Genomic DNA, 24,231 nt, shown 5'->3' with positions numbered 1-24,231 from the left:
GGGATGGGCTACCCACTCTGGTATTCTTGGACTTCTCTGGTGGCACAGATGGTGAAGAATTTGCCTGCAATGCAAAAGACCTGGGTTTGATCCCTAGGATGGGAAGATCCCCTGGAGGAGGGAATGGCAACCCATTCCAATATTCTTGCCTGGAGAATCCCCATGGACAGAGGAGTCTAGGGTCACAAAGAGTTGGACATGACTGAGTGAATAAGCACAGCACATCATCTGCTCTGCACATGAAGGTAACTGGTCTCAAGCTTAAGAAATCTGAGCTTCACATTCCTGGAGGGGTGGAGAACAGTCTACACATGGCATTGCTTCAAGAGGTAGAGATGCTGTATTTTAATAATCTTTCTTAGAGCAGAAATTCATTTGATAAGTGAGAGATTTGGCCACGGGTCTGTTGAAAGAGACAAGGGTTAACAACAGAGATGCTGAGGCACAGACACAGACAAACCAAGGGGTAAAATATCAAGCAATTACCAAGTCTGAAAAATTCTCCCTAATCTCCAACCCACTCCAAATCATGTGTGGTGTTGTGCACTGAATGCTAGCCCCTTAAAAAGGTGTGTTCAAGCCCTAAACATGATACTTGTGAACTGACCTTATTTGGAAGCAGGGTCTTTGCAGATGCAGTCAAGCTAAGATGAGGCCACATTGGAGCAGGGTGACCCTAAATCCAATATGACTGATGTCCTTATGAGAACAGAAGGGACTCAGACAAACAAGGGATAATGGCCACGTGGTATCAGAAGCAGAGACCACAATACTGAGCTGGAAGCCAGGGAACACAAGGAAGGCAGGTGCACACCAGTGGCAGGAAGGATGGATTCTCCCCTGCAGCCTTCAGGGAGAGCATAACCCTTCCAGCACCTGGACTGGGGACTTGTAGCCTCCAGAGCAGGGAGACAATAAATTTCTGTTGTTTTAAGGACATAGAGAACAGACCTGTAGTTCCCAACAGGGAGGGAGCTGGGGAGACTTCTAGTGAGAGGCTTTGCATTAGCAGATGTAAGCATTATATATGGAATGGATAAACAACAAGGTCCTACTGTGTAGCACACAAAGAATTATATTCAGTATCTTATAATAAACCATAATGGAAAAGAATATTTAAAAATAGATATATGTATATGTATAACTGAATCACTTCACTGTATAGCAGAAATTAATACAATATTGTAAATCAACTATATTTCAATAAAATAAAATAAATTTCTGTTGTTTTAAGTCACCAAGTTTGCAGTACTTTGTTATAGCAGCTCTAGAAACTGATACTCTAGCCTGAGTCCACACTTCTGTCTTCTCAGCTTTACTAAGACTTCTAACTGTTTCTGCTGTCACCTCTCCGGTGACCGTTAGAGCTTTTAAATCCCACATAAGACCACATCCTCCTCTACTCTGGACCATCCAAGGCTTCCATCCCATTTCTGGGCTCACTGCCCACTGCTCAGAGACCAGCTCCCTCTACGTCCGCCCGCTCACTCTCCTCAGACACACTGGTCTTCCTGCTGTTCCTCCAAACTGCCAGGTCAGCTCCTTCCTTCAGACCCCCTGCCTCAGATTCCCTCTCCCAGGTGACAGCACAGTCCCCACCTTCATGTCGCTCAGACCCCGTGAGGCACCAGCTCCTCAGGGAAACAGCCAGGATGTCACCTTCTTTGTTATATCTGTCCCCATAAGAACAGGAGCCCAGTGTAGGCAGGGCCTTGTCCTGCTGCACAGGCTCCCACATGTATTGGGAACATAGAGACCTGGGCAGGGAGACCAGCAACTGGGGACACCAGCAGAGTGGGTGTCTCTGACTCAGGTGCTTGGCTACCCAACCTTGCTTCCTGTACTAATGGAAGATGCTCTTCAGGCAAACTGTGCATGACAATCATGTGGATACAAACAGGTCTTAGTATCTCTAATTTCCAAATAATACAATTTGACTTAAATCCTGGAAAAGGAAAACAAAATGTTCTAAATAACATTGCATCATTATCCTTAACAATTTCACTAGAACAGTGATGATTCAGTAGCCTTGCACTTCTATACACTTTAGGCTTTATGTGGCTTAGAGTGTAATATTGATATTTCTACAGGCCTTTGGATTCATCCTCAAATGTAAGAATACCACCAGCTCTGAGAAGAAGGGAGTGTACAGCTGAGGGAAAAGAGGGCACTTACCATTAATCCAAGGAGAGTGACCTGTTGGGAGGCCTGGCTTTCAACACACCTGAGAGTCAGCAAGTTCCACAGACTTCTAGAAATTACTTACCTTTTCCAATAGCAGAATCTGACTTGCTTCTTTTAGGTACTGCCACTGATGAGTCACTAAGATTGTGATCTTCTCATGCAAGACTTGGCGAATACACCTACAAATGTAAAAGGTACTGTGTGTAAAAACATGAATGGGGGTGCTTCCAATTGAAAACACATATTTTGAAAACATAATGAGACAAACACAACACAGGAGTTGAAGATCCATGGTTTAAACACCAAATAAATAATACAAAACTACTTCAGTTCAGTTCAGTCACTCAGTCGTGTCCGACTCTTTGCGACCCCATGTCTCGCAGTGCACCAGGCCTCCCTGTCCATCACCAACTCCCGGAGTTTACTCAAACTCATGCCCATTGAGTCAGTGATGCCATCCAGCCATCTCATCCTCTGTTGGCCCCTTCTCCTCCTGCCCCCAATGCCTCCGAGCATCAGGGTCTTTTCCAACGAGTCAACTCTTCACAAGAGGTGGCCAAAGTATTGGAGTTTCAGCTTCAGCATCAGTTCTTCCAATGAACACCCAGGACTGATCTCCTTTAGGATGGACTGGTTTGATCTCTTTGCAGTCCAAGGGACTCTCAAGAGTCTTCTCCAACACCATAGTTCAAAAGCGTCAACTTTTCGGTGCTCAGCTTTCTTCACAGTCCAACATCCATACATGATCACTGGAAAAACCATAGCCTTGAACAGACGGACCTTTGTTGACATAGTAATGTCTCTGCTTTTTAATATGCTATCTAGGTTGGTCATAACTTTTATTCCAAGGAGTAAGCATCTTTTAATTTCATGGATGCAATCACCATCTGCAGTGATTTTGGAGCCCCCAAAAATAAAGTCTGACACTGTTTCCACTGTCTCCCCATCTATTTCCCATGAGGTGATGGGACCAGATGCCATGATCTTAGTTTTCTGAATGTTAAGCTTTAAGCCAACTTTTCCACTCTCCTCTTTCACTTTCTTCAAGAGGCTTTTTAGTTCCTCTTCACTTTCTGCCATAAAGGTGGTGTCATCTGCATATCTGAGGTGATTGATATTTCTCCTGGCAATCTTGATTCCAGCTTGTGCTTCTTCCAGCCCAGCGTTTCTCATGATGTACTCTGCATATAAGTTAAATAAGCAGGGTGACAATATACAGCCTTGACGTACTCCTTTTCCTATTTGGAACCAGTCTGTTGTTCCATGTCCAGTTCTAACTGTTGTTTCCTGACCTGCATATAGGTTTCTCAAGAGGCGGGTCAGGTGGTCTGGTATTCCCATCTCCTTCAGAATTTTCCACAGTTTGTTGTATCCACACAGTCAAAGGCTTTGGCATAGTCAATAAAGCAGAGATAGATGTTTTTCTGGAACTCTCTTGCTTTTTGATGATCCAGCGGATATTGGCAATTTGATCTCTGGTTCCTCTGGCTTTTCTAAAACCAGCTTGAACATCTGCAAGTTCTCAGTTCACGTATTGCTGAAGCCTGGCTTAGAGAATTTTGAGCATTACTTTACTGGTGTGTGAGATGAGTGCAATTGTGTGGTAGTTTGAGCATTCTTTCGGATTGCCTTTTTAGGGATTGGAATGAAAATGGGCCTTTTCCAGCCCTGTGACCACTGCTGAGTTTTCCAAATTTGCTGGCATGATGAGTGCAGCACTTTCACAGCATCATCTTTCAGGATTTGAAGTAGCTCAACTGGAATTCCATCACCTCCACTAGCTTTGTTCGTAGTGATGCTTTCTAAGGTCTACTTGACTTCACGTTCCAGGATGTCTGGCTCTAGGTGAATGATCACACCATTGGGATTATCTGGGTCATGAAAATCTTTCTTGTACAGCTCTTCTGGGTATTCTTGCCACCTCTTCTTAATATCTTCTGCTTCTGTTAGGTCCATACCGTTTCTGTCCTTTATTGAGCCCACTTTTGCATGAAATGTTCCCTTGGTATCTCTAATTTTCTTGAAGAGATCTCTAGTCTTTCCCATTCTGTTGTTTTCCTCTATTTCTTTGCATTGATTACTGAGGAAGGCTTTCTTATCTCTCCTGGCTATTCTTTGGAACTCTGCATTCAAATGGGAATATCTTTCCTTTTCTCCTTTGCTTTTAGCTTCTCTTCATTTCACAACTATTTATAAGGCCTCCTCAGACAACCATTTTGCCTTTTTGCATTTCTTTTCCATGGGGATGGATGGTCTTGAATCCTGTCTCCTATACAATGTCAGCGAATCTCTGTCCATAGTTCATCAGGCACTCTGTCTATCAGATCTAGTCCCTTAAATCTATTTCTCTTTTCCGCTGCATAGTCATAAGGGATTTGATTTAGGTCATACCTGAATGGTCTAGTGGTTATCCCTACTTTCTTCAGTTTAAGTCTGAATTTGGCAATAAGGAGTTCATGATCTGAGCCACAGTCAGCTCCCAGTCTTGTTTTTGCTGACTGTATAGAGCTTCTCCATCTTTGGCTGCAAAGAATATAATCAATCTGATTTCGGTGTTGACCATCTGGTGATGTCCATGTGTAGAGTCTTCTCTTGCGTTGTTGGAAGAGGGTGTTTGCTATGACCAGTGCGTTCTCTTGGCAAAACTCTATTAGTCTTTGCCCTGCTTCATTCTGTACTCCAAGGCCAAATTTGCCTGTTACATCAGGTGTTTCTTGACTTCCTACTTTTGCATTCCAGTACCCTATAATGAAAAGGACGTCTTTTTTGGATGTTCTAAAATGTCTTGTAGGTCTTAATAGAACCATTCAACTTCAGTTTCTTCAGCCTTACTGAAGAAACTGGGGCATAGAAGAATTGGGGCATAGGCTTGGATTACCATGATATTGAATGGTTTGCCTTGGAAACAAACAGAGATCATTCTGTCATTTTTGAGATTGCACCCAAGTACTGCATTTCAGACTCTTTTGTTGACTATGATGGCTACTCCATTTCTTCTATGAGATTCCCGCCCACAGTAGTAGATATAATGGTCATCTGAATTAAAGTCACCTATTCCAGTCCATTTTAGTTCGCTGATTCCTAGAATGTTGACATTCACTCTTGCCATCTCCTGTTTGACCACTTCCAATTTTCCTTGATTCATGGACCTAACATTCCAGATTCCTATGCAACATTGCTCTTTACAGCATAGGACCTTGCTTCTATCACTAGTCCCACCCACAACTGGATATTGTTTTTGCTTTGGTGCCATCCCTTCATTCTTTGTGGAGTTATTTCTCCACTGATCTCCAGTAGCATATTGGGCACCTACCAACCTGGGGAGTTCCTCTTTCAGTATCCTATCATTTTGCCTTTTCATACTGTTCACGGGCTCTCAAGGCAAGAATACTGAAGTGGTTTGCCATTCCCTTCTCCAGTAGACCTCATCTGTCAGTCCTCACCACCATGACCCAACTGTCTTGGGTGGCCCCACATGGTATGGCTTAGTTTCATTGAGTTAGACAAGGCTGTGGTCCTGTGATCAGATTGGCCAATACAAGCTAAGTACCAATATAAATCAATAAATCTGACTAGGTCCTCAAATTCATCAGCAGCAAACATGAATCCAGCTCTGCTAAAAAATTCTAAAAACCAGTCCAGTGAAGGAGGTATCAACAGCTAGGTTTTTTTTTCCTCAAAAAACTCATCAATTTTTAACATGTTTCATGATGATAAACAACTGACCAAAACTGAAATTCCAAAACCTGACTGAACTAAAACACTATTTCATCACTATATAGGAAAGGGAGAAGAGGAATCTATGTCATTTAAAACTCTGTACATTTTTCTCAGACAGTTTTCTAAGTGATTGTTTATGATTTATAAGGTACATAGTAACAACAAAAAATTAATAGACTCTTGGTAACCTTTGCCAGAGTACATTTTCTAGACACTTCTTCCCAAATAGCATTAGATAGAAAATGAATGCTAGTGTGACCTCCATACGTCTCTGCAATATTCCATCCCAACCAGGAATTAAACTTTTCATTTGAGCTGCAAACTTCCTGAATATGAAAATGAAAAATGAGAGTCCAAATGGCCCAAATCAGAGGAAATCATCCAACAGTTCAAGACACACAATTCTCTTAGCCAAGACTCCCCCCCAAACTATCCAAACTTACGTGTTTTTTTTTCACAGCAACCCCTTCAAACTGCCCCTACATTTTAAATGCAGACCCCAGGGAACTCAGTCCCAGTCTCTTCCTACAGGGTCCACAACCCCTTCAGAGAAGTGAGTAGCCAGGTCTGAGGCCCCATTGAGCATGGGCAGGGCTCCAGGCAGGTACTCTGAGTGTCCTGCACCCTCACAGAGCAAATCTCAGGAACATGGGCCAGAGCTCAGCCTGCTGAGTGAGTCAGATGGAGAACTTGGAGGCAGTAGACTGCAGCTCAGTTCCATCAGACGAGCCACTAAACCTCAGTTTCTTCATCTCAGCATCAATGGCAATCACGTGTTCTGAGAAGTCTAACCACCAGTCTGCTCAGTAAATGTCAGCTCCCTTCCCCACTCCTCCCTAACCACAAGTGGTCATATGCTTTGGACTCAGAATAGAAAAACTCTGAGGGGACCCTCTGGACACAGGGTCTGTGATCAGAAAGAAGACCCTGGGATGCAGACACATGCACCATCATTTCATTAATTCCAAACAGATTTATATTTACCTTTTGACATGTCTTAGTTCAGCTTTTGTACCCAAGTTTCTTGACTGAGTAACCCCTCCTCCAGTTAGTACTAAAGTTTTGCATGGAATTGTTGTCAATCAGTCCATAGGTCATGTCCAGCTTTCTGTGACCCCATGGACTGCAGCACACCAGGCTTCCCTGTCCTCCACTGTCTCCACAGTTTGCTCAAATTCATGTCCATTGAGTCAATGATGCTCTCTAACCGTCTCATCCTCTGCTGCCCCCTTCTCCTTTTTCCTTCAATCTTTCCCAGTGTCAGGGTCTTTTCCAATGAGTTGGCTCTTCACATCAGGTAGCCAAAGGATTGGAGCTTCAGCTTCCACATCTGATCTTCCAATGAATATTCATGACTGATTTCCTTTAGAACTGACTTGTTTGATCTTTTTGAAGTCCAAAGGACTCTCAAGAGTCTTCTCCATGACCACAATTTGAAAGCATCAATTCTTTGGCACTCAGCCTTCTTTGTGAACCAACTCTCACATCCGTATATGACTCCTGGAAAAAACCATAGCTATGACAATACAGACTTTTGTCCATAAAGTGATGTCTTTGGTTTTTAATACATTGTCTAGGCTTGTCATAGTTTTCCTTCCAAAGAGCAAGTGTCTTTTAATTTCATGGCTGCAGTCACTGTCCACAGTGATTTTGGAGCCCAGAAAAATAAAATGTCACTGTTTTTACATTTTCTCCTTCTATTTGGCATGAAGTGGTGGGACTGGATGTCATAATCTTAGGTTTGTTTTTTTTTAACATTGAGCTTCAAGCCAGCTTTTTCACTCTCTTCTTTCATCCTCAGGTGGCACAGTGATAAAGAATTTGCCTGCCAATACAGGAGACATGGGTTCAATCCCTGGGTTGGGAATATCCCCTGTAGAAAGAAATGAGAACCCACTCCAGTATCCTTGCCTGGAAAACTCCGTGGACAAAGGAGATTGGCAGGCTGCAGTCCATGCGGTTGCAGAGTCAGACATGACCGAGAATACATGTGTACACACTTTCACCCTCATCAAGAGGTTCTTTAGTTCTGCTTCACTTTCTGCCATTAAGAGTAGCATTATCTGCAAATCTGAGCTTGTTCATATTTCTCCCAGCAATCTTGATTCCAGATTGTAATTCATCCAGCCCAGAATTTTGCATGATGTACTCTGCATAAAAGTAAAATTAGCAGGGTGACAATATACAGCCTTGACATACTCCTTTCCTAATTTGAACCAGTCAGTTGTTCCATGTCCAGTTCTAATTGTTGCTTCTTGATCCACATACAGGTTTCTCAGGAGACAGGTAAAGTAGTCTGGTATTCCCATCTCTTGAAGAATTTTCCACAGTTTGTTGTGATCCTCACAGTTAAAGGCTTTAGCATAGTCAATGAAGCAGAAGTGGGGTTTTTTTAGATTTCCTTGTTTTCTCTCTGATTCAGTGAATGATGGCAATTTGATCCCTGGTTCCTCTGCCTTTTCTAAACCCAGCTTGTACTTCTGAAAGTTCTAAGTTCACACACTGCTGAAGCCTAGCTTGGAAGATTTTGAGCATTACCTTGCTAGCTTATGGAATGAGTGCAACTGTACAGTAATTTGAACATTCTTGGGAATATTGTTTGGAATTAATGGAATTGTTTTTCCTTAGTTCAAAACACCTGTCAATAGTCCCCAAAGGCAGACATTAACCAAATATGATGGGCTGCTTTATCCAAGATGGACCAATTGAAAAGTTTTAAAATGTTTTCTTCCTAACATTCCATCATAGATGAGGTAATATAATTACAATGAAGTGATCAGTTGATGATTTTGAATTTTTTCCCAAATAATAAGTTTTATCCAAATCTCTATAAAACTACTTTATTTTCCAAGTTTTTAAGAATAAAGTTTTCCAAGTCATGCCATAAAAAATAATTGCTTCAGCAATGAGCTGTTTACACATTATTTCTAGATAAGAGCTGTTAACCATATAATTCCCTATATCAAAATAATCCTATATAAATGCTGTGTTAAGAGGAGACATGGTAGGTTATTGTAGAAGGGATATAAGTAATACAGAGTCCCACCTTCATTGATTCGACTGGCAGACTTTGGTTAGGCAGAGGCGCTATCCCAAGTGCTGAGGATACACCCACAGGTCAAGAAAGTAGACAACACTCTGCACAATGGAGAGTGGAATACACTGAACTAGTGTAGAAAAATGAGCTATTGGGCTGTGATGTGTGCTCTCAGGGAAAAGCAAGGGGGTGCTGCTGTCTTATATAGGGTGACATGGGAGCCCTGAGACTATCTGGGGGAAAGTCCTGGAAGAAGACACAGCAGGTGCTGGGGTCCTGGGACAGAACATGCTGGGCTGAGGCGCCTTCCTGCATTCACTGCTTAGGGTCATGGGGGGTGGGGTTGGGGGTACTCATAAATAAAGTGCACCCACTGAGGGCTGTGGGAAGACAGAGGGCATGGGGGGCCCCCTGGAGGAGCAGGGGGGAATGGCAGGACCCATCTTCCACCTTCCTTCTGTGCGCTGGTACACTGCTCCCTGGCTCTGGGACAGAGGGACCAGTATGAACAGACAGACAGGGGTGAGAAAGGGCCCCCCATAAATCCAGCACAGCAGGATAATGATTGGGTGTGGGGATGAACTAGAAAGGTTGATGGGGCAGACAGCAAAGAAGCCTGTTCTCTGTTTGAGGACCTGGAACTGCATCCTAAATGGGGTGGGGGGACAGGGGGCATCTATGAAGGGCTGGAACAGGAGGGTGAGCTGTGTAGACAGCAGTGTCAGAATCTGATCAGGACAGACCTGAAGAGCAGACGATGCAGGAGGTGAGGGGTCTGATGAAGCAGGGCTGGACCAGGACACGATCCATGGTTGGACACAGGTGTCACTGCATCAGTTCACCTAAGGCCCCTCACCCTAAGTAGGTGATAGAACTTACTTAGTGTAAGTGTAACAACATATAGGTGTAAAACTTACGGACCTTAATAACCTTGGATATAGATTCATGACTGAAGAGAACTGTTAATGGCTAGTAGAAATATGATTCACTCACTTTTAATACAAAATACTCCCCATTATTAAGCTTCAACACAACCACCATCTCTCATAGCATAATGTTCCACCCAATTTTCTAACTCATTGAGAACATTCTTAGTTGCTGCTAAGTGATATCCTAAATATTGCATTCATGCTCCCTGCCCTAAGTTTCCCCAGAGAATGTGGTTCTGATTAGCAAAGGACAGTCTTAATTAACAAACTTGCTTCTATCAAGTGTACATCCAGAGTCATTACACCCAAAATGATGAGAGGGCTTTATAAACACATCCTGGGTTCAGAAAAGAACTTGGGAGAGCTTTTGTGATGAGCGCAGTGACACTTGACAATCAGAACTCTGTCTTCTCCCCTCCTGGTGATGCAAATATAAGAGTCAGCAGAATCCCTTCTTACACTGATGGAGAACTTGTGCAGATGCACACAAAACAGAGTGACAGACATTTGTGAGTTCAGGATAGGGTATTGAGAACAGGGAGGCTGAACTACTCATGATACCAGAAGGGCAGGGTGGGGAATCTCTGCCACAGTCCTAGAGCCATCACTGAACTCATGACAAGACACAAGGCATTTCTTCAAGGGAAAATTCATCAAGCCATGATCAGGAGAGGCTGGGAAAGGGGGTCAGACCAGAGAGCTGGAGGCCATGCCAAGTGTCAGCTGTACTGTTCTCTTACTTTGAAAGAGTCAGTACTACTGTGCATTCTTTGTGTGGCAAAATACACAGAATATGAAATCTACCATTTTAACCACTTTTAAGTATACAGCTCTGTAATGTTAAGTACATTTACATTGTTGTGTAACCATCATCACCACTCATCTCCAGAGCTCTTTCATCACCCCAGCACTAAGCACAAGTTACACACAAAATTTGGTAGAACTCATACAATGACCCTGCTAGTGAATGTGAAAGACCAGCTCCTTGTATCCAGAGCTCAAAGCTGCCCCCACATGTCTCTCTCTCTCTCACGCACACACACACACACTGCTAACTGCTGAAATCTTTTTACTTTGCTAGGTAGCATGAATTGTGAGTTGAGAATGAATTATTTCCCCTACAAATGTACATGCTGATGTCTTAACCCCCAGTACTTTAGAATTTGGTGACAGGACCTTCAAAGAGGTATTTGAGTTAGATGAGGCCATTAGGGTGGGCCAGATATAATCTGACTGGTGTCCTTAGAAGAAGAGACTAAAACATAAGGACAGAGACACAGGGGTGCACGTGGACAGAAGGAGGACCATTGAGGACCATGCAAAAAGAATGCCATCAGAAGCCAAGTAGAGAGGTCTAAGGAGAAACCAAACTGCCCACACCTTGATCTTAGACTTTCCCAGCTTCCAAAACTATGAGAGATAAACTTCTGTTATTTTAAACTTCCCAGGCTCTGGTCTCCTGTGAGAGCAGCCTGGATGGACACAGCCCCAGGAAACTAACATGGGACCTGAAAGCAAGAATTTCTAAATAGCTTCTCTCTGCCAAACACCCCACCTCCTCCAGGTGAGGGCATGCCTGCTGTTCTCCTCACAACCCTGTTTCCTCCTCCCTCCACACCTGAGCTTCTACTCATCCTTCAGCAAAAGAACTGGGTCCTCGGAGGCAGTCCTAAGATGGCAGAGGAATAGGGTGGGGAGACCACTTTCTCCCCCACAAATTCATTGAAAGAACATATAAACGCCAAGCAAATTCCACAGAACAACTTCTGAATGCTGGGAGAGGACATCAGGCACCCAGAAAGGCAGCCCATTGTCTTCGAAAGGAGGTAGGACAAAATATAAAATACAAAAAGAGAGACAAAAGAGGTAGAGATGGAGATCCCTCCCGGGAATGGAGTCTTTAAAAAAAGAGAAGTTTCCAAACACCAGGAAACACTCTCTCCAGCAGGTCTGTGGCAAGCCTTGGAATCTCAGAGGGCAAAATAACTGGGAGGAAAAATAAATAAATAATTAAAACTAATAGATTACCTGCCTAACAGCAACTCCCAGCAGAGCAGCAGCCCAGACACTCACATCCACTAGCAAGCAGGGGAGGGACAGGGAGGAGCAGGCTGCATTGCTTAGGGTAAGGACCAGGCCTGAATGCCTGAGGGAACTAGCTTGAGATAGCAACCCAGACTGTGGGACAGCTATCCTGCAAAAAGCCCTAACCTAAGACACTGCCAAAAGTCTTATTGCCAAATTCAGACTTAAATTGAAGAAAGTAGGGAAAACCACTAGACTATTCAGGTATGACCTATATCAAATCCCTTATGACTATGCAATGGAAAAGAGAAATAGATTTAAGTGACTAGATCTGATAGACAGGGTGCATGATGAACTATGGACAGAAGTTCATGACACTGTACAGGAGACAGGGATCAAGACCACCCCCATGGAAAAGAAATGCAAAAAGGCAAAATGGTTGTCTTAGGAGGCCTTACAAATAGCTGTGAAATGAAGAGAAGCAAAAAGCAACGGAGAAAGGAAAAGATATTCCCATTTGAATGAAGAGTTCCAAAGAATAGCCAGGGGAGATAAGAAAGCCTTCCTTGGTGATCAATGCAAAGAAATAGAGGAAAACAACAGAATGGGAAAGACTAGACATCTCTTCAAGAAAATTAGAGATACCAAGGGAACATTTCATGCAAAGATGGGCTCAATAAATGACAGAAATGGTATGGACCTAACAGAAGCAGAGGATATTAAGAAGAGGTGGCAAGAATACACAGAAGAAATGTACGAAAAAGATCTTCAAAACTCAGATAATCACAATGGTGTGATCACTCACCTAGAGCCAGACGTCCTGGAATGTGAAGTCAGATGGGCCTTAGAAAGCAGCACTATGAACAAAGCTAGTGGAGGCGATGGAATTCCAGTTGAGTTATTTCAAATCCTGAAAGATGATGTTATGAAAGTGCTGCACTTATATGTTAGCAAATTTGGAAAACTCAGCAGTGGACACAGGACTGGAAAAGTTCAGTTTTCATTCCAATTCCTAATAAAGGCAATCCCAAAGAATGCTCAAACTACCACACAATTGCACTCATCTCACACGCTAGTAAAGTAGTGCTCAAAATTCTCCAAGCCAGGCTTCAGCAACACATGAACCATGAACTTCCAGATGTTCAAGCTGGTCTTAGAAAAGGCAGAGGAACCAGAGATCAAATTGCCAACATCCACTGGATCATCAAAAAAGCAAGAGAGTTCCAGAAAAACATCTATCTCTGCTTTATTGACTATGCCAAAGCCTTTGACTGTGTGGATCACAATAAACTGTGGAAAATTCTGAAAGATATTGGAATACCAGACCACCTGACCTGCCTCTTGAGAAACCTATATGCAGGTTAGGAAGCAACAGTTAGAATGGGACATGGAACAACAGAAGACTGGTTCCAAATAGAAAAAGGAGTACGTCAAGGCTGTATATTGTCACCCTGCTTATTTAACTTATATGCAGAGTACATCATGAGAAACGCTGGGCTGAAGGAAGCACAAGCTGGAATCAAGATTGCCAGGAGAAATACCAATAATCTCAGATATGCAGATGACACCACCCCTATGGCAGAAAGTGAAGAGGATCTAAAAGCCTCTTGATGAACGTGAAAGAAGAGAGTGAAAAGTTGGCCTAAAGCTCAACATTCAGAAAACTAAGATCATAGTATCTGGTCCCATCACTTCATGGGAAATAGATGGGGAAACAGTGGAAACAGTGTCAGACTTTATTTTGCGGGGCTCCAAAATCACTGCAGATGGTGATTGCAGCCATGAAATTAAAAGATGCTTACTCCTTGGAAGGAAAGTTATGACCAACCTAGACAGCTTATTAAAAACCAGAGACATTACTTTGCTAACAAACGTCCATCTAGTCATAGCTATGCTTTTTCCAGTGGTCGTGTATGGATGTGAGAGTTGGACTATAAAGAAAGCTGAGTGCTGAAGAATTGATGCTTTTCTGGAGAAGACTCTTGAGAGTCCCTTGGACTGCAAAGAGATCCAACCAGTCCATCGTAAAGGAAATCAGTCCTGAATATTCACTGGAAGGACTGATGCTGTAGCTGAAACTCCAACATTTTGGCCACCTGACATGAAGAACTGACACATTTGAAAAGACCCTGATGCTGGGAGGGATTGGTGGCAGGAGGAGAAGGGGATGACAGAGGATGAGATGGTTGGATGGCATCACCAACTCAATGGACATGAGTTTGAGTCAACTCTGGGATTTGGTGATAGACAGGGAGGCCTGGCATGCTGCAGTCCATGGTGTCACAAAGAATCAAACACGACTCAGTGACTGGACTGAACTGAACTGCTGACCTTTTCCCAGCCCTCTGTCTTAACAAGTTCCAAGTAGAAACAGGTTCCTTACAGGCAGGAAGGAGAGCTGAGCATCCTAATCGCCCTAATTCTACCCAGTGTGGGTCCTTCCCCTCTCCTGGCTGACCGTCTTGCTTTGTAAACTAAGAGGTTTTGTGCAGTGACATCTCTAAGGGCGTCGATCTCAGGGCACACAGCAGGGCTTTAATAAGTGCAGCTGGAAGGACTCGTTGGCTTCACCAAGCAAGATGGAGCAACAGCAAGATGGAGCAGATGTGGATGCTGCTTCAGAAAAAGCAAGTTTGTGAGACTTTCAAAAAGACACATCTAGACTCCACCAGAGGTCTCGGTCAGCGTATATTAGGACACATTATACACAGAAAAGCATCAGAGTCTTTCTATCTCAGGGATTCAGTGGTCAAACAAGAACTACCAACAACAAATTCCAGAAACACAAAGTGAGAGTCAGGACTTAAACCAGATTCTAAATACCTAGTTTCAAATTCAAGTTAACCCTACATGTGGGTCTAAGTATTCATTCTACTAAGCATTGATGAAGCAATGTTAATGTTTGAGGCCATATGCTGGTGAGGGATAAATCACTTTGAAATTCTAGACTTTAGTAAGAATTTCAAACCAACGGAATGACAAGCAAAATAAACCAACATGGCCTTTCCACAGAAGTCGTATGCCAGTACTAAAATCTTGGCTTCTAACATGCCTTAAACAAATGATGGAGTAAAAGAACTGGCAGCCAAGTAGCAGGTCACCTAGTCCCATTCTCCAATTTAAAAAGCATGCATCCCTCTGGGTCATCCCAGTGAGGGATGTGATGGAGAAGGAGGTAGGTGTGAGGGGGGTTCAGGATGGGGAACATGTAACACCCATGGCGGATTCATGGCAATGTATGGCAAAACCAATACAATATTGTAAAGTAATTAGCTTCCAATTAAAATTTTTTTTAAAGTTAAAAAAAAAATTACTTCTAAAGTGTTACACAGAGGGAAAAAGAAAAAAAAGAACTAGAAGGTGAGGAGAGGAGAAAAGATACGTCAGGCAGAGGGGACAGCATGAGCCAAGCACTGGAGGTGAGTTTGGGATCAACATGGATGACTCAGGGAAGTCTGAGGTCTTGTGCCCTGGACAACTTTAAGAAAAGGCTATGTCTAAACCACCGGGCTGTGTGCATAGAACATGTGATGCCAGAGGCAGGGTGAGCCTCCTGTAATTTCACAAGGTCACTCTAGACTCAAGATTATGCTGAACATTTCCCCCCGACACATAAACAAAAAGAAGAAGAAGAAGAAAATAAAAAGCATGCATCATCTTTCTTCTTTTTAAATATTTATTTATTTATTTAGTTGCGTCAGGTCTTAGTCGTTTCATGCAGCATCTTTTGTTGCGATGCACAGACTCTCAAGCTGTGGTATGCAGGCTATGGAGCATGCAGGCTCAACAGTTGTGACCCATGGGCTTAGTTACTCCATGGCATAAGAGATCTTAGTTCTCCAACAGGGATAAAACCCATGTCCACTGCATTGCAAGGCAGATTCTTAACCACTAGACCACCAGACCACCCTATTCATTGTACTTCTTATCCCTGGGGTCTGGTTTCAGCAACTACAAGGAGCAGGGGAAATCTGCCATCTATCCCTCACTCCCTAAAGCACAGACCCCACTGTCCTCCACACACTGGAAGCATCTGCTGCATTTCCCCGTCCTGACCTCAACATGATGCAAAATTTCCCTATGATGAATCTTCTGTGAGGGGAAGGGAGGAGAGAGAGAGACACCAGGCAGAGCAAACTGACTCTCCCAAAGTACAAAGGCTTTCCTGACCTCTCTTCCCTGATCCCTACAGAGTTCCTGGAAAGCAGAGATGATAGAAAGCAGGGGCAAACTCACTGTTCAAACAAGTGCCTGCTGACTTCTGCATCCACTGCACTGAGCGGATCGTCCAGGAGGTAGATGTCTGCATCCTGATAGACGGCTCTAGAAAATGTAGAGAGACATCAGGAGAGGACACTTCACACTCCCTGAGTCTCATCTCTGAATCATGACTGTGTTCGAAAACTCTATGTTCATTCCAAGAGCCTAGGGAAAGAGCCAAGACCCTGCTTCACACAGGCCCACCCTGTGAGCAGAGTCTGTGTGCTCACATCCACTAGGAGCCGCGGAGGAGGAGGGGCAGGATGACAACTGAAATGCCATTTACCTTGCAAGGCTGATCCGGGCTTTCTGCCCTTCACTCAGTGTGGTTCCTCGGTCTCCTACGACAGTTAGATCTCCATTCTCCAGAAACTGTAAATCCTACATGAAGAGAAAAAAGGGAAAAAAACCCAAAAATTTTAAATGTGTTGTCCTCCTGCCATCTTAACCCTTTAGCGTTAGTACTTCATACAAGTGTTTGATCAGCAGTAGCGTGCTTCTTTTCATAGCAACTAAATTGTAACTTTGAACATTAAAAGACAAAAAAAACTTCTCAGGGCTTTTAATGTGTTTTCATTCCATATTTTTTTCACACCATTTATGCATTTAACCATTATAACAGGTATTTATTGAGCATTAACTATACAGCAGGCATCATTCTGGGCACAAGAATTCAGCCATGAGGAAAGTCTCAGAATTTCTTTCCATGGTGGGAGACGGAGATATGGAAAATTAATCTGAGCCCAGGAACTAAGGACGAGAAGGAAAAGGAAGTCAAATGGAGGGTAAAGAAGGAAGTGAGTCCAAACTGGGGTCGAAGGGCTCTGCTCAGACCGGGTGTGAGCAGATCTGGGGGAGGGGGAGGGGCTCAGGCAGACCTGGAGAGGCTGCTCCTCACAGAGGGAGGGGCGAGTGCAGGGGCCACGGGGAGATGCCCAAGGGGTTCAGGACGAGGAGGCAGGAGAGCAGAGTGAGAATGAGGGGAGTGAGGGTGGAGACAGAGCAGGAGGAGCCTGGGGTCTCTCCAATAAAGGAGTAAGGGGAGTACTGACATGGTCTGAGGTTTTTAAGAAATCAGTCCTGCACTTTGTGGAAAACAGACGATAATGGGAGAAAGGTGAGGGCAGATACAAGCGAGGAGGCTACTGGAATATCTAGGTGAGAGATGACAGTGGCCAGGACCAGAGTGGAAGCAGCAGGAATGGAGACATGAGCTCATGCTCCAGACACATTAGGAAGGTGGAGTCTGTAAGACCTGCTGACGGGACAGGTGTGGGCTGTAAGAGAAGAGGACTATGGCGTCTGGGGTTAGGAAGGGGAAGGACAGGGTCTCCATTTACTGAGTTGGGGAAGATGGTGGAGGCAGGTTTAGGAGACTTCTCTTATGGACAAGCCGAGATGACCTCCCAGTGGTGTCACAGTGCATCTGGGCATGCAGCTGTGAAGGTGTGTGCTAGAGACACAGGTGTGAGAGCTGGTGGCCCAGGAGGTGAAGGCACAGGTCTTACTTAATCAAGGAGTAAAGCTGTCATAAACGAAACCTTTTACTGATCTCAGCCTCAGTTTCCCACTCTCTCTGAAGAGATAATACCCGACCTGTGTCTTCTACAGTGATACTTAAGGCAAGTGGTAGACTGACAAGATCAGTACAAGAAATGGAAGCAGAAAAAATAAGCATGTGAAAAGATATTCGACAGAAATGTCATTAGGAAATTACAAATCAAAAAACAAGACACTACTATATACCTATTAGACTGGGTAAAATTCAAAACACTGAAAACACCAAATGAAGAGAATATGGAGCAACAGGAACTATAATTCATTACTAATGGGATGTGAAATGGCACAGCCATTGTGGAAGATATTTTGGCACTTTTTTTACAACGTGTAACATGGGGCTTACTACATGATCTAGTACTCATTCTCCTAGATATTTGCCCATATGAATTGAAAATTTATGTCCACATAGGAACCTGTACCTCAATACTCATATTAATTTCTTTTATAATTTCCAAGAACTAGAAGCAAGAAAGATGGCCTTCACTAGCTCCATTTAGAAACAAACTGAGGTGCAACCATACCATGGGATATTATTTAGCAATAAAAATGAATGAGTTATCAGGCCATGCAAAGATGTGGAGAAATCTTAAATGCATTTGACTAAATTAAAGAAGCCAGTCTGCAAATGCTTCATTTTGTATGATCTAACTCTAAAACACTATGAAAAAGGCAAACTATAAATACATGAAAAAGATCAGTGACCACTAATGGTTGAGTGAGGAGGAAAGATGAAGATGCAGAGCACAGATTTTTAGGGCAGTAAAACCTCTGTATGATAATGTACTAGTGAATGTATGACATATGTGTTTGTCAAAACCCATAGAAATTTACAATAAAAAATGAACTTTAATGTAAAGTGTGGATTTTAGTTAATAATAATGTATTGTTTGGGGTTCATCTATTGTAACAAATGTACCACACTAATGCAGATGATAATAGTGAAAACTGAGGGGAGGGGTAATCAGAAGATGGAGTGTATGGGAACTCTGCAGTGCCTGCTCAATTTTTCTATAAACCTAAAACTGCTATAAAATGAAGCATAAAAAAAAAGATGGAACAGTCTGGGCATGAAAAATCAAAGGGAAAGAAACAGTGTGCTCAAGGGACACAAAGAAAACCTGCTTGACTAAGTAGATTCTTGTCCATGGAAGCAGGAAAAACTGAAAGCTAAGAAGGATATGAAGTTTCAACTTGAGAATCTGGGAATCTATCAAAAGTTATAATTTAACATTATTTAAGAACTAAATAGACAAATCAGAGTACGTGATGGGGGTGGGGGGGAAGATAATAAGAACATCCCCAAATGACAAGATAACAACCAAGGTTTATGTTACACAGCATTATATTACAAATCTTAGATTGCCTGCAATTACCACTGAATAGATCCTGGCACAGACAAAGAGAGTTTGGGGGAGTTTGTTATCTACTAAACACATCAGGCATCAATCTATGATGCCCAGCAGTACCTTTCTGCAGATAAAGCCCTCTTTTGTCTCTACTTTAGCAAATTTGAGGAGAAAGCAAGTGGCGCAGTAGGGTCTCCAGGATAAGAAGTTTTCTGATCTCCCTGAGTCTCACTTTCCTCTTCTACAGAATGTGCTGCAGAAACAAGAGTCACTAAACTCAATGATGCTGTGAGAATCAAAACACACATATGAACACCCTTCACAAATTAAAAAAAAAACGACATGAATTGATTGTAACTTGCTATTGCTGACTAAGGCCTATTTTCACATCAAGCCAACAATGGGACCCTGCTCATAGTTTGGATCACAATATGCAAAGCATGTGACCACAAGAAAAAGAAAGAGATCGTCTCCATTATAACCCTCCCTGACAGCCACAAAGACATACAGGCACACAGGTTCCCTGCTCATTCAAAGCTTAAACTGGAGTGCATCCAATGAAAGGCAGCAATAGCTCTATTGTGGAAATTCATTATTTCACCTTCTTTCTTTCTGGAGCTCAGAAATGATCATCTCATGCTTTTGGATTTAGACACACACACACACACACACACACTGTTTACTTGGCCTCTGTTTCACTGTTGACAGTTTTCACAAACTGTTCCACTTGGCTTTTATGTTTTGATTTTATGTTGTTTTCATTTCTTTCTCAAAACAGCACCACATTGTAGCACAGCAATCTCAACCATGCTCTATAAAAGACACCTGAATCCGCTCCTTCATTTAGCACAGTCAGAGTATAAGATGCAAGCACTGTCTCTCCAGGTCTGGTGGGAGGACTTCGAGTGCCTCCTTGTCTCTGACAATTCAGTTCAGTTCGGTTCAGTCACTCAGTTGTGTCCAACTCTATGCGACCTCATGGACTGCAGCACACCAGGCCTCCCTGTCCATCACCAACTCCCAGAGCTTGCTCAAACTCATATCCATTGAGTTGGTGATGCCATCCAACTATCTCATCCTCTGTCATCCCCTTCTCCTCCTGCCTTCAATTTTTCCCAGCATCAGGGTCTTTTCAAATGAGTCAGCTCTTCGCATCAGGTGACCAAAGTATTGGAGTTTCAGCTTCAGTATCAGCCCTTCCAATGAACACCCAGGACTCATCTCCTTTAGGATGGACTGGTTGGATCTCCTTGCAGTCCAAGGGACTCTCAAGAATCTTCTCCAACACCACAGTTCAAAAGTATAAATCCTTTGGCACTCATCTTTCTTTATGGTCCAAATCTCACATCCATACATGACCACTGGAAAAACCATAGCTTTGTCTAGATGGACCTTTGTCGGCAAAGTAATGTCTCTGCTTTTTAATATGCTATCTAGGTTGGTCATAGCTTTTCTTCCAAGGAGCAAGCATCTTTTAATTTCATGGCTGCAGTCACTATCTGCAATGATTTTGGAGCCCCCCGAAAATGAAGTCACTCACTGTTTCCCCATCTATTTGCCATGAAGTGATGGGGCCAAATGCCATGATCTTCTTTTTTTGAATGTTGAGTTTTAAGCCAACATTTTCATTCTCCTCTTTCACTTTTGTCAAGAGGCTCTTTGGTTCCTCTGGGCTTTCTGCCATAAGGGTGATGTCATCTGCATATCTGAGATTATTGATATTTCTCCCTGCAATCTTGATTCCAGCTTGTGCTTCATCCAGTCCAGGGTTTCTCATGATATACTCTGCATATAAGTTAAATAAGCAGGGTGACAATATGCAGCCTTGATGTACTCTTTTCCCAATTTGGAACCAGTCTATTGTTCCATGTCCAGTTCTAACTGTTGCTTCTTGACCTGCATACAGATTTCTCAGGAGGCAGGTAAAGTTGTCTGGTATTCCCATCTCTTGAAGAATTTTCCAGTTTGTTGTGTACCACACAATCTAAGGCTTTGGCGTAGTCAATAAAGCAGAAGTCAGTGTTTTTCTGGAACTCTTGCTTTTTTGATGATCCAGTGGATGTTGGCCATTTGATTTTTGGTTCCTCTACCATTTCTAAGTCAAGTTTGAACATCTGGAAGTTCACGGCTCACATACTGTTGAAGCCTGGCTTGGAGAATTTTGAGCATTACTTTGCTAGCATGACAGTTACTCTGACAATTATTCACGGACAAACCACAGATGAGAAAACCATTTCAAAGGATTTAAAGTAAAATCCAAGTCAGGTTAATGCCCAGCCACCATTTTCTGATTAGGTTAAAGGGAAAAGCCTGAGTTGAGCATATATTACAGTTCCTTCCCCTGACAGGAAGGTATTCTTATTCATGTTATTTTCCTCTAAGTTAAATTTAAGAAGTTCTCACTTAACAGCAGACACACAAACTAGAGGCAAACTAGGAAATGGTGCTGCTGATTCTTGATGCCATCCATCCAGAGAACATGAAGAGCCCTTCACTGATGGCGGAGACTTAGTGTAGAAACACCACCCAGAAGATTGTTGACAGTTAATGAGGCCCTGACAGAGGAAGGCTGGGTTTCAGAGTCAAACAGCGGACGTCTTGCCTTTGTTACAGCTTTTCTTCCATGTGGAATCGCCCTTCCTCTCATGTCCTGTCAATATCCTGCCCATCTTTCCAGGTTCAGCCAAAACACACTCTCCCATAAACCCATCCTGGACTCATCTCTTCCTGCTGGTTTCCTAGTGTTCTGTTTACATCTCTCATCTCTCATGAAGGACTGTCTTATTCTGGCCCATTATTTGTACACAAGCACATGGAGTCTCTCAGCTCCTGGAGGGTAAGATCTGTGGTGGACCCCGATGCTGTGTATCTCTAATCCTCACAACAAGCTGCACAGGAAGTACTGGCTCCATTTCACAGATGAGGAAATTGAGACTAAGTGAGGTCACATCACTGCTCTGAGGAATGCCTTTACATAATGTACTATGTATGGAGTACCTACATAAATATAAACTTAAATAATTAAAGTTAAATATTCAATACCTTCTTTCTTACATGTCATATTTTATGGACATGTTTTACCAAATCTGACTGAGCTTAAAATTAAGAGCTAATTTTTTTCAAAATTATTGAACATTTATAAAGTGACTGTTATGTCCCTAGCAATCAGGTGCTTTAAAATCACTCCTGCATTTCATCCTCAAGACAACATTATGAGGTTGATAGTATTATTATCTCTATTTTACAAATGAAGAATCATGCACCTAGAGAACAGAGAAACAGACTCAACTCCTAAGCCTCTGACTCCTGGGCTTTGAGGTTGATGTCATCAGTCTGAATTGATGTTGTCACTGTGATTACTTCATTAAATTAATAGAAATGTTTTAAGCTCAGTGAACTTAAATGTTTACTTCAATTAAATCTAGTATAATATATCATGTTGTAATTAACATATGTAATACAAGAAAATTTGCTCTTTTTACTGTTTTTTCATCCAGGATTTGGGGACAGTGGGATTAGGGAAAACAGTGAGGAGAAATCTTTATTAATATGTAAGTGTATTTGTATAGAAAAGGGCTATAATAGTAAAAATAGCTACCATTTACTGAAACACTGGCATGTTTGCATTCCACATGCAAGGCCTGTAGCCTTTACAATAATCCCATCTCTCCTTGCATTCAATAAGAAAAGAAATTGAGATAAACACCCAGAGTTAATAACTAAGATTGTTTCTCTCCAAAAGCCAAGCCTTTTCTACTACACATACAGTTTCTGTAACTACAGGTCAAAATAGTTCTCAGTTCAGTTCAGTCGCTCAGTGTATCCAACTCTTTGCAACCCCATGAATCACACAACCAGGCCTCCCTGTCCATCACCAACTCCTGGAGTTTACTCAAACTCATGTCCATCGAATCGGTGATGCGATCCAGCCATCTTATCCACTCTCGGCACCTTCTCCTGCTGCCTGAATCCCTCACAGCATCAGGGTCTTTTCTAAGGAGTCAGCTCTTCGCCTCAGGTGGCCAAAGTATTGGAGTTTCAGCTTCAGCATCAGTCCTTCCAATGAACACCCAGGACTGATGTCCTTTAGAATGGACTGGTTGGATCTCCTTGCAGTCCAAGGGACTCTCAAGAGTCTTCAGCACCACAGTCCAAAAGCATGAATTCTTCAGCGCTCAGCTTTCTTCACAGTCCAACTCTCACATCCATACACGACCACTGGAAAAACCATAATCTTGACTAGATGGACCTTTGTTGGCAAAGTACTGTCTCGGCTTTTTAATGTGCTGTCTAAGATGGTCATAACTTTCCTTTCAAGAAGTAAGCGTCTTTTAATTTCATGGCTGCAATCACCATCTGCAGTGATTTTGGAGCCCAAAAAATGAAGTCTGATAGTGTTTCCACTGTTTCCTCATCTATTTCCCATGAAGGGTTGGGACCAGATGCCATAATCTTAGTTTTCTAAATGTTGAGCTTTAAGCCAACTTTTTCACTATCCTCTTTCACTTTAATCAAGAGGTTTTTTACTTCCTCTTCACTTTCTGCCATAAGGGTGGTGTCATCTGCATATCTGAGGTTATTGATATTTCTCCCAGCAATCTTGATTCCAGCTTGTGCTTCTTCCAGCCCAGCGTTTCTCATGATGTACTCTGCATATAAGTTAAATAAGCAGGGTGACAATATACAGCTTTGATGCACTCCTTTTCCTATTTGGAAACAGGCTATTGTTCCATGTCCAGTTCTAACTGTTGCTTCCTGACATGCATATAAGTTTCTCAAGAGGCAGGCCAGGTGGTCTGGTATTCCCATCTCTTTCAGAATTTTCCACAGTTTATCGTGATCCAAACAGTCAAAGGCTTTGGCATAGTCAATAAAGCAGAAATAGATGTTTTTCTGGAACTCTCTTGCTTTTTTGATGATCCAGTGGATGTTGGCAATTTGATCTCTGGTTCCTCTGCCTTTTCTAAAACTAGTTTGAACATCTGGAAGTTCACAGTTCACATATTGCTGAAGCCTGGCTTGGAGAATGTTGAGCATTACTTTACTAGCGTGTGAGATGATTGCAATTGTGTGGTAGATTGAGCATTCTTTGGCATTGCCTTTAGTTGAGATTGGGATGAAAACTGACCTTTTCCAGTCCTGTGGCCACTGCTGAGTTTTCCAAATTTGC

General features: G+C 42.7%; 1 protein-coding gene across 1 annotated transcript in view; it reads right to left on the bottom strand.

The window, feature by feature from the left end:
• Window positions 1–24,231, bottom strand: part of LOC122687098 (ATP-binding cassette sub-family C member 4-like) — a 324,734-nt gene that overhangs the window by 137,060 nt on the left and 163,443 nt on the right. Inside the window, exons 12-14 of the mRNA XM_043892538.1 lie at window positions 16,442–16,536; window positions 16,132–16,218; window positions 2,267–2,363 (exon numbers count right to left, since the gene is read on the bottom strand). Coding sequence (XP_043748473.1) covers window positions 2,267–2,363; window positions 16,132–16,218; window positions 16,442–16,536 — 279 coding nt within the window. The remainder of the gene's footprint in view (window positions 1–2,266; window positions 2,364–16,131; window positions 16,219–16,441; window positions 16,537–24,231) is intronic.

Source organism: Cervus elaphus, chromosome 30 (genome assembly GCF_910594005.1).
Source record: "Cervus elaphus chromosome 30, mCerEla1.1, whole genome shotgun sequence".
In the NCBI taxonomy this organism is placed as follows: Eukaryota; Metazoa; Chordata; class Mammalia; order Artiodactyla; family Cervidae; genus Cervus; species Cervus elaphus.
Note: the sequence above shows the minus strand (reverse complement) of the source record. Positions and strands in the feature narration are given on the sequence as shown.